General features: G+C 41.2%; 1 protein-coding gene across 1 annotated transcript; it reads right to left on the bottom strand.

The window, feature by feature from the left end:
* Positions 1 to 912: 912 nt before the first annotated feature.
* On the bottom strand, positions 913 to 7911 carry LOC148364937 (uncharacterized). Its single transcript, XM_088334964.1, has 3 exons — positions 6535 to 7911; positions 5645 to 6333; positions 913 to 1102 (listed from the first exon to the last, which is right to left on the bottom strand). Exons 1-3 carry the CDS (start codon positions 7354 to 7356, stop codon positions 913 to 915), a joined length of 1701 nt encoding a protein of 566 aa, XP_088191090.1. The 5' UTR covers positions 7357 to 7911.
* Positions 7912 to 11389: the final 3478 nt, after the last annotated feature.

Below are 11389 nucleotides of genomic sequence, written 5' to 3'. Positions count from 1 at the left end.
GGGGCAACAAAAAGAAAATAATAACACCGTAATTGACATGGTGTAAAGTAAGCTACTTTTAGTTATTGTGTATTTCTCAGACGCTATGTTACAAAGTAACTTGCAATTAAATTAACTGGTTTAACCTGGTTTTCTTTTTTACTACACAAGTAATCATTCACACACACATATATATAGCCTCACTCAAAGATCAACACATTTCAGTATTTTTCCATTGTATGTAATGCGCATGCGTGACTCTTCAATAAATGCGCTACTGACCCGGATTTAGATTAGAAAGACAGCCAATCGTGCCACGTTGCATCTCGCTGTCGAATCTTTTTCCAACTGCAGTAGCAAAAACTTTAATTCTTGCCTTTGCCTGAATTCCTTGGTCAGCCGTGGGAGCCGTTTGTCTCTTTTAAACCCGACAAATGGGTGAGGTCTTTTGCTCACCAATAGATGCAGTGGGAATCAAACATGCGCCAATTTGAGTACTTTGTCACCCTTAGTCTTTTTATCCCATTAACAAGCTCATTAGGATCATAGTTGTCTTAACAAAATAAATAATAAATAAATACTTATACTAACAACAACAACAACAACAACAACAAAAGTAATAATAATAAGCTCAAATTAAATGTGTATACACCATATACCTGGATCTAGGTAACTTATTAAAAGCCATTAGATTTCTCTCATTACAGTATTTTTACTAATGGTACCACATTGTATTGCTTTGGCTAAACAGTGTAACGGAATACAATCCAAAAGAGTTCCACCAAAACAATTTAATGGAGCATTATAGGAGTTCGGCCAAAACAACACTGGTCAATGTAGCTCTATATGACAAATAAAACCGCAGATTTGTATATGATTGCAGTTTTTTGCCGTAATTACGATCATCCAGTTATCAAGCGCCCGTTGCTATAATCACTCGGAAGTGTTAACATAGCCTCGGGGTGCTACTGCAACAAGACCCAATGGCCTACGAAGCAGCGGTAGAGAGTGGCAAGCAAAGGCGGTTTGACTGGAGGAGGCTGCGGGGTTGTCGGAGTGGCCCAACAGCTGGGCTAAAGGCCAAAGGCCTCTGACATCTATTTTCTTCTCCGTTTTTTTTTCTCTGGACAATAAACGGGACTATTTACATCTGGAACTAACATCGAACCGCAAGATGACAAACTGTTGTGCAATAATACTGACGGAGACTTGGCAAACTCATCTATCCTCGCTGATGTTATTAGCATTGAGGGGCTAACTGCAATTTGTGCTGAAAGAAGCGGCGAACGATGGATATAAACCAACAAAGATTTGTGTAAAAATGCTAGAATAATTTTGAAACACTGTTCACGGGACATTGAGTTTTTTGCGGTTTTGAAGACCCTTTTAACTACCCAGGGAGTTCACCGCTACTATCGTTACTGCTGTGTATGTGCCCCCAGCGCTCATACAAAGGAGGCAATAGATGTTCTCTACCGAATGGTGAGTGAATTGCAGCACGCTTATGTAACGGGACACAGGTGGATGGTCTAGCTCCAGCTGGTGTTACACATTTGTTTTATATATTTTTGTTTTTTTCTTTGTTTTTTTTTTGTTCTTTTACCTAATCTGCAAAATAGATGGTAAATGTCAGTCTCACACGACACCATTTACTTGTTGCCATTAAGAGTGATTTATTGAACAAGTCTCATTCAACCACGTGATATCTATTTTAACATATAAATACAAAATAACATTTCCATCAATTGGTACTTTTCAAGAATCATTTAACAAAAACACCATAACTGTACGTTCCAAAACAACTCACTTTGTGTTATATGGTAACCAAATATAATAATAATAATAATAATTTACTTGTATTGTCATTCTTTGTAACAATGTACACAGAACGAAATGTCGATACACCTGACCCGTACAGTTAAACTGTAGCGAGCCGATGCAGCCGCAGCCAAACAGGGCGCAGCCATTTTAGTCATTAGGTGAGCAAACCCCCCATTCCACCCCTTAATGCTGAGCGCCAAGCAGGGAGGCAATGAGTACCAATGTTGTAAGTCTTAGGTATGACTCGGCCGAGGCTCGAACCAGCGACCTCCCAGTCTCAAAGCGGGCGCCCTACCATCTAGGCTACCGAGCTGGTATACATATTAACATCACAGTACACTCTTAACCCAGCCCCGCATAACGTAGCATACCTCACTCTGTTGCTTAACGGACGACACACTTGTACTATTTCACTTTTTGTAAACTTTACAGACATCACAAACAACCTTTACAAACATATTTCCACATATTATCATCCTCACAGTAAGTGTGTTACCAGTATTAACATCTCACCTGCAAAATAGATGGTAAATGTCAGTCTCACACGACACCATTTACTTGTTGCCATTAAGAGTGATGTATTGAACAAGTCTCATTAAATCACGTGGGTTCCCGTGAGACTTGCCCCAAATCACCCCTTTCTGACCTGTGAGACTATGTCATCTAGTGGTGATATACTGGTACTTCACTTTTTCTGCTTTACAAAACAACACCAAAATCCCAAAATATAACATTTTAACTAGTCAGCAACCCTTATTGCGCCACACTTACACCTGGGGCATTTATATTGTTGCTGGAGATTTTAACCAGGCCACTATAAAAACAGTTCTCTCGCGTATCCACCAGCATGTTGACTTTGCACGAATGTCCACCTCGCTAGGCCTCCTCGGTGGACTCGACAACTACCGGATCACAACATTCTAAGTCAAATAAATACAGTCTAAACAATTTCCTCTTCAGACTTGGCAGTCTATTTTGGTCTCTAAGTCTCAAATTTGAACTATTGCACTGTTCCAGTCACTGAATTCCTTAAATATCATCATCATTAGAATGGATTAATTCTAGTTAAATCATCTCCTAGCCAAATAAAACACTTTTGATTTACTATTGTTGTGATTCACTCTTGTTTTTTTTGTTTTGTTTTTTAAATCATAAACGATGCATTGTGATTTTAGGCCTATCTTTAAGCATCACATTTTCTTCCTTGGTTGTTTATCTTGAAACTCTTCATCTTGTATACCCTTTTAAATCTTAATATCATGTTTACTCTGAAGCATTGTGTCTAATCTTGTTGCATGCAATGTTTTCAAATTTCAATGTAGACGTTTACTTGCCTCTCAGGATCTCCTGTTTACCATATCAGTATTCTAAATTTCTCGTTTCTAGGTTCTGATTGCACAATTTTACAAATGTAAATGTAATCTTAGTGCTTTCCTTAACCTACAAAAAATCAAAAGTATTTTCTTATTACCTAGTTTTCTTCAGAATACCCTTGATGTTTCTGAATCTGGCAGAAATGTAAAGCCCTCAAATATGATGTGTTTATTATGTCAAGCAAAAGAAACAAGTTTGATGGAGAGCATATTCAGAATACAATTTATGCAGCAAAAATGAACATAATCACTTCATTTAGTAGAAGCCTAATTCTTAAAAACATTTATCCTTTTTATTTTGTCTCCTAAAATAAAATGTAAATGATTCCAAACAGTCCATGTTGACTTTATACCAACTTCCTTTATGTGGTTATAAATGATCAATTGTGAACAACCTACATAAGTGAGTTTACCATCACAATGTATGAATCTTCCTCATGTATGTAAACATTTTGTCATTCACAAAACTCTAATTTGACTTCAAGCAGACTTGTGTTATTGAATATTCTTTGTGTTCCAGTTTTGATGACGGCCTTGACGTGTGCCCCACAGTTCATGTGAAAATCACTCATAATCCACTGCCTGAATGTTGCTTGGCCCATCAAAAATATCTTCCAAAATGTGTCCATCTTAAACATGAAATTACCTTCATTGTCTTTGTTAGTTCCATTGCAACTGGCTGTCAATCAGTTCAGGGTGTTCCCTGCTCACTGCCTGAAGACAGCTGGGATGTGCTCCAGCACCCCTGTGACCCTGCTGTTGACAAAAGGCGCAGACAATGGATGAATGGATATCTTGTTAATTTTTTCCAGCTGTGTCCCCCATCACAACACCCAGTATTATCTTCGTTCAGATGTGCCATAAACTTGATCGTTCAATGTGTTCTTTAGAGAGTCCAATGACTTTCAAAAAATATCTTTTCTTTTTAGTGGAAATCAGAATTTTGTTAAATCAATAATAATAATAATAGGTAAATAAATAATGGAACTTGTGTTTCTCTTTGTGCAAACAACCCATTTTGGGGCCCATTGGATGCTGACCACTGTTTGAGACACCAAAGCAAGGAACCAGTCATAGCAACCTAGCTGTTCAGCTCAAGTCTTCTTGGGATTCTAGATATGATGACCATTTTGAAATGCACTCATCACAGACATCACGATAAGTCTGAAACAAGGTCCCCGAGTTCTATAAAGCTTGGATAGCTCACCAATAACGTCTATTGGTATTCAGCTCATGAGGAGATTCTTCACAAACATGGTCTGGTTACATTCACAAGAATCCAGTGAATCCATCCATCCAGTTTCTGCACCGCTTATCCTCGGTAGGGTTGCATGGGTGCCGGAGCCCATCTCAGCCATCATCAAGCAGTGAGCAGGGGACAGCCTGAACTGGTAGCCAGACACTCGCAGGGCACACAAAGAGAGATAACCGTTAATATGCTCACTCATACCTAGGGACACTTTGGACCGGCAAATTAACCTGACATGTTTTTGAAAGGTGGGAGGAAACCGGAGTGCCCGCAGGAAACCCACGCAAGCACGGGGGAGAACATGCAAATACCACACAGGAGGATTTAATCCCATGATTTAAGAACTGTGCCGCGGATGCGCTAGCCACTCAGCCGCCGTGCCACCCGAGTGAATCAAACCATGTAAAATTTTTTCTCCAAAACACAAAACAATGCCCATAAGATTATTTCTGCATCGTGTCATGTTCCTTCATGTGGGATGGCAGTAGCTCAGGATGTAGAGCGCTCGTCTTGGGATCAAGGGATCCCAGTTCGAATGCCGGCTTGTCCGTGTTACATGTCGAAGTGTCCTTGGGTAAGACACTAAACCCCTAATACCTCCAATAAGCAGTTTAGCGTCTTACATGGCTGCAATACATGGCCGCCAGGGGTCATCATTAATTGATTTTTGGAAAAAAAATTAATATTTAAGTGCGAAAAAATTAAAATTAATTTTTTTGCGGCAAGGCCAATTAATGGGTATTTATTGGATTTCTAGCCATTAATTGGTAATTAAATGGTATACTAGCCGTGTCAATATGGTCGAACAAACTGGTCCCTTTAATCTTTACTTTTAGTACAAAAAATATCTTCTGAGTTATTGGTGATCACATCAGCTACCGTCATGTTGGGGCTTGTTTTATAATTATAATTTGTCGATTCCTCCTAAGTTAATATGCGAATTGTCGGAACACTAACTGAGGTTAGATGAACAGTGAATGATAGAACATTCACGCCAACATTATCATGCGCAGTAAGACACCTTAGTAATAAGAGGTTTTGCTATTTATTACACATTCATTTATGAACAAAAATGTGTACAACATAGAAACATCGGAGATAGTGAAAATGTTAGAGATTTTCATTAGATGAAACGATGTGGGAAACAAATTCGCTGTCCCAGAAGCGGTTGTTAGAAAACAAAAAAAGTTGGGCTTCTAGGCAATTTGTTGACAAGTTGTACCGTTCATCCGCATAGGCACGTCCGGCAGCACTGAAAAAGCGTTCTACTATGTTGGAAGTTGGCAGTATAAATGTTGTATCGATAAATTGATCAAAGGTGGGCAGCATCATGTTCAGGCGGCGCCGTTTTATCAAATTTTGGCCGAAGGCCATATCCGATGACTCATCTATTGGACTTTCATCGACCGGTGCAGTTTCGGTGACTTTGAGAGCCTCCACTGCTTGACGCTCTTTTGTCGTAAGTTGACCATGTTTTTGGTTTTGAATTTTCACAATAGCCCTCTCAAACATAGGCGCTTGAACGATTTCGGCGTCGGGGCTGAGGTGATGGGCCATGGCAGGATGGGACGACATTGCAACATCAAAGAGGTACCTCGCCTCTGCGACTGTCAGATCTTCTTGCTGCAAAGTAAGCGTCAAAGAATCCAACTTGGCCAAATCACCGTTGAGTTGAGTGAGTTTATGAACATCCGCTGCGTTGAGAAGTAAATCCATCACCCTTGGGTCGGTGGTGAAAACTTCTTTTGCAAGAATTTTCTGCAGCTCGAAGAACCTGCGCACCATCTTTGCCGTGCTTGACCACCGTGTCTTATTTCTCGTCAACGGTCGAAGGTCTGTGTACTCATCCAGTAGTGCACTAAGCGTGCTGTATCTCAGGCGAGCCATCAAGGAGTTCAACTTACAGAGTACCTTAAAAAAGTAAAAGCAGGAAATAAGAAATATGCTAAATTTGAGCAGCTTAAAATCGCCTTGCGTAAAATTCCTTTGATAGAAGGCGTGGCCGCGTGGGGTATGTGAAAAAAATATTGTGGAACCGCTGTGACAGAGTGCACTCTGTCTTCAATATAGATATTGTGAGATATAAGTAAGCAGCATAGAAAAGAAGTTCACCTTTTCGTAGGGCTTCAAGAGTTCTTTGACAGCGAGGTTGAAGCGATGGGAGGCGCAGCCGACCAGAGGAACATTGCACTGCTTTGCAATGGCTTTGTTCACCTTGCAGTTGTCGCCACAAAGCGCCACCACGTTGGCCATAGACTTGCCGTACCTGCTAAGGATGTCTTCGATGAACACCAGGTGGTTTTCAGCCGTCTGTGCCTTGGGATCCAAAAGTGTTGAGAAGCCGAGGAGAGCACTTTCCCGACCGCGTGGGCTTATATACGAGGCGAAAACGCCAACGTAATAATCGGAAGAACAAGTCCATCCGTCGAATACCACCGCGAATCGGGATGGCAGATCGAAGGCGATTTTCTGTCGCACACCCTGTGTCACCAAGGCCAAATACTTCTTTAAGGTGTTTGTGCAGATTGGCTCCGTATTGCTGATGTCCCTGATGGTAGGCCGATCAACAACATTGAAAGGCTCCAGGTCGATACAAACCAACCGCAGCCACTTGAAGATTCGTATTCCTTTTCGGCAAACGGTTGAAGGTGACGACAGGAAATTTTCTATCGATCCAGGATTGGATGACTCCTGCTTCTTTGCATCACTTTCTTTCTGCAAGTGCTGACTTTTAATGTGGCTTTCCAAATTGCTCCAACCGGTGTTGCGCCGTTGGATGCGCTCGGCGCCACATGAGCAGCGCCATTTGCCGTTGACGACATCAATCTGTGTGAAGTACTCTCTAACCATTTTTTCCTTCGGTCCCATAACCGTGCGAAGATTACAATTAATACAGCGTAATAGTAGTGGTGTACAACATGTGCGTATGTGCATCCACGACGTACGTGCTTGAGGCAAAACGTGAGCTAATCAACAAGCCCGATTTTGTCCCGACCAATAAAAAGCTGCTTTGCAACCACACTATGTACGTACAGCTACCGTGTTTCCCCGAATATAAGGCCGGCCTTACTTCAAAATCATCGTCAAAAATTGAGGTTTTGAAATAAAAATATGTGCAAAAGTAATAAATTTTCGCTAAAAATTTCTTAGAAAAGCATTGCCGTTGTTAAATAACGTTGATATCTACGGTTTTCATAGGTAATATGAGCCTCTTATTTGCAGGAAGGTTGAATTTCATTTCTCATAAAAAGCTGGGCCTTATAATGGGGGAAACACGGTAGCTTACGCGTATGCATGCACTGTCCCGATTGTGCGTGTATGTGCCCTTGACCGCATACGAAATGCTCGCGCGGCGAGAAAATTTGCACGTTTGTTGACGCAATCGACTAACAAAAAACCCGAATATTTTCGCAATTAATGGGTCGCAAACTCGCAATAATTGCTAATTATTTAAATTTTGCAATAAATGGATTTATGAATTTAAGCAACCATTCCAGTAATTTTTCGCAATTAATGGCATTAATTTTTCACCAATCATTTATTGCTGACCCCTGATGGCCGCTATTGGGAAATGTGGAGCACATTGTAAAGCGCTTTGGGAAGTCATTGACTTGAAAAGCGCTATATAAATGCAGATCATTTCATTTTTTATTTCATTTTAGTTTCTTGTTGCAATGTGTCTGTTTTGTCTCATGATTTCCTTTTAAAATTATAAAAAAGTGACTGATTCAGATGCTGATTAACACATTGGTTATTCAATAAAATGTTCAATATAATAAAAATGCCAGTTTCCTGGTGAAGAAGAGTGAAGAATAAACGTGCATAAACCCAACCCAGGATACGTTTTTTTACGTAATTATCATGCACAAGTTTGCACAATATGGCTTGACTCCTGTATAAAGAAGTCAACATTTACGAATCTTTGACAATCTCTAAAATTTGGACGAATTAAAAATAAATTGTTGCAGAGGTTTTAAGGCTGTAAACTGGTCATCTCCAAATGGCCACTTTCAGAAATGCTTTAACATAATTTTACAAAAATGTGTAGAATAAATTGTTTAGTTTTCAGATTGTGATCAAATTTGACCTGGGGCCATGTAGGGCATTATGCTATTGTCTCAGCTGTTTTACAGCTAAGATGGCCATGCTACACTTATGTACAGGCATTTAAATGCCCCAAAAAATTTAGACAAGAATAAAAAACTTTTTTTTTCTGAGTGTTCCAACTCATATTACTTGATGTTAGTAGCACTTGAAGTGATTATTTATGTGTGCTGTGGGGAGCTACCTCTCAAAAGAGACTAAAACTGTCCACATTCTCCGAACAGTTCAAAAACAGCATTCAATTTAATTTGGGTATTGGATTGGGATTTCAGGCAAATTTTACAGGGTAAAACACAAAATGTATAAATAAAAAAGAAATTTTGTGTGTATGTGTGTGTGTGTGTGTGTGTTTGTGTGTGTGTGTGTGTGTGTGTGTGTGTGTGTGTGTGTGTGTGTGTGTGTGTGTGTGTGTGTGTGTGTCGATGGATCACCACCTTATCGTGGTGGGGCACTTTGTGCGTTTCCATGACCCCTAGAGCTATGTCGGCAGGAGTCTCGGACTCCTGGTAGGGTTACCCAAGCCGAACAGGTCGAAGGGTAGAGTCCAGACTAAGAGTGATTCCAAAAGCTGGTGACGGCACGCTTTGAGGCGGTTTCCTACAGACCTGGATCCCGGCCGCCGCCTGCAGTTGTAGGAAGATGCCGGTCGTCTAGGGTCTCCCTTGCCACTGGAACCATCTTCTTTACAATCAAGATAGTGGCGTTGGGGAAAGCGCACCCCTTACGCCACTTTAAAAACCATCATTGCGCAGGTATCCTCTTTTACCTGAGTCTCCGACCACAATCCAGGATCGGACTGTTCAAACATCAGCAGACTCACAAATAAAAGAGGATGGTCATCATCGAATCGATGGACAACCCCAAGCAAGTGTGTGTGTGTGTGTGTGCGTGCGTGTGTGTGTGTGTGTGTGTGTGTGTGTGTGTCTTTGCGTGCGTGCTTGTGTGTGTGTGCATATGTGGACAAGGAGTAATGAGGTAAAGACAGGCTCGTGTGGCTGCACAGCTGCATTTTCTGAAAATCAAATTTGTTGTTGAGGCGGACAAGGGAGACTCAGGCAGACCCAGAAGATTTGAAGGGCAGACAGAAAGGGAGAGGAAGGAGGAAGAATGACAAAGGGGGGAGAAAATTATTTAATAGGTCCTACAGTAATTGCAGAAATAGAAGAGCATAATATGGACATGCAACAGGGGGAGGGGGTGAGAGAGTCGCGGGTACTACCCAAAATAAAATAGCATGCAAAGAATGCCCAGCTAGAATTGGAAGGTAAAAGTTTGCATTTGCATCTTTTTTTGGGGGGAGGGGCATATTATGAGGAGAGGTTTGCACCTATGTATTCATTCAACCACGCTGACTGCATGGAATCCTAAGAAGAAGTGGGTTTACTTTATTACTATTACTGATAAAGATGCCTCGGGACAATGGTGACCGAGAAGGCCAAAAGCCACAGCCTCGTTTCCCCAGCCAGGAACCATGGCAAAAGCAAGCCATGGTCCTTATCCCTCAGTTGAAAAAGGTACGATGGATGGAACACAGGGGATAAAGAGACTTCTTCTGAGGAAACAAGGGGTTTTGCCATAACCCCATTTGGCAATGGAAAAGTAAGACTCTGAAGTTTTGTCCCAAACTGAAATAATCACTGCAAGTACTACTAACATTGACTAATTAGAGTTAGAACACACAATACAAGGTTTTTATTCTTGCCTGATTTTTTTTTTGCAATTAAATACCTGCAACTGAGTGTGGCATTGGCGTCTTAGCCGGAAAACAGGTGAGACAATAGCTTGAAGCCTAACCTGGTACATTTTCAAATTTGATCACAATCAATAAAACTAAAAATGATATCTGGGCGTTTACACAAGTGGCCATTGTAGACGACCACTTTTCAACACACAAATCTTTGCAAATTTGTATTTGTTCACACTTGCAGGTAAAAATGGTGCGTGCAAATGCTTCACTCGTGGCCTTGTGCACACTTATTTCCCGGTCTTATTTGAATACAATAGGGACATCATTATATCGATTTATAGAAGATTTAATTGGCTAACCAATGTGTCAATAATCATTTGAAGTGGTCACCATTGACAAAATGTATTCATTGGTAAAGGAGGCTGGTCTTTTTTAGCATTTACAGGCTTGTTTTGGTTAATGCAGGTTGTGGATCGTAAAACAAAGCCTGCAATTGGCCGAAAAAGATATAAATTACAAGTTAGGTTGTTAATAGGCTATAGAAAATGATTTTACTTGTCTGTTTATTTGTAAACAGGAAATGTGAGGCATAACAGATGGCTAGCAACAAGTAAGGGCCCGGTCACACAGCCGATTGCGGCTGAATCACGGCCAGAAATTTCTGCCTGTGAGGCGGACGCGATTGGACGCTTTGAGATCGCCATACAGACGAGATACAGCAGTCCCCAACACGCAGTCGGAAATTCGCGCGCGGGTGGCAGCGCGAAAAAGTTTTGCGTAGGAGTCGGATTTGGGCACAACACCGGCTCGGGAGCTTTTATACCCGTGGTACACACGAGAAAATGACACGGAAATGACGCGATGAGGAAGCGGAACAGTCGCCGGCGTCTGTTTTGCGGGCATACCACTGATGAACAGCGGGTTGGCCAATTTTGCGCATTTTCCATCGCGGGCAACCACGGGCAAAAAAAAACGCAAAATTATAGCCGTGATTCAGCCGCAAACGGCTGTGTGACCGGCCCCTAAAGTCCATGTCTACACTCTCATAGAGGCCATGGTTACGGCCATTGAATGTGATGGCTGCAAGACATATTCGATGAGCTACCCCGGCTTTATAATGTCAGTATCCTATTTCATTCTGATTGTGATGTTTCTGTGTTGAATATATTTTTAAAT

Source organism: Urocampus carinirostris, chromosome 5 (assembly GCF_059441175.1).
Source record: "Urocampus carinirostris isolate Australia breed hairy pipefish chromosome 5, RoL_Ucar_1.0, whole genome shotgun sequence".
In the NCBI taxonomy this organism is placed as follows: domain Eukaryota; kingdom Metazoa; phylum Chordata; class Actinopteri; order Syngnathiformes; family Syngnathidae; genus Urocampus; species Urocampus carinirostris.
The sequence above is the reverse complement of the archived record's forward strand: the minus strand, read 5'-3'. Positions and strand labels throughout refer to the sequence as shown.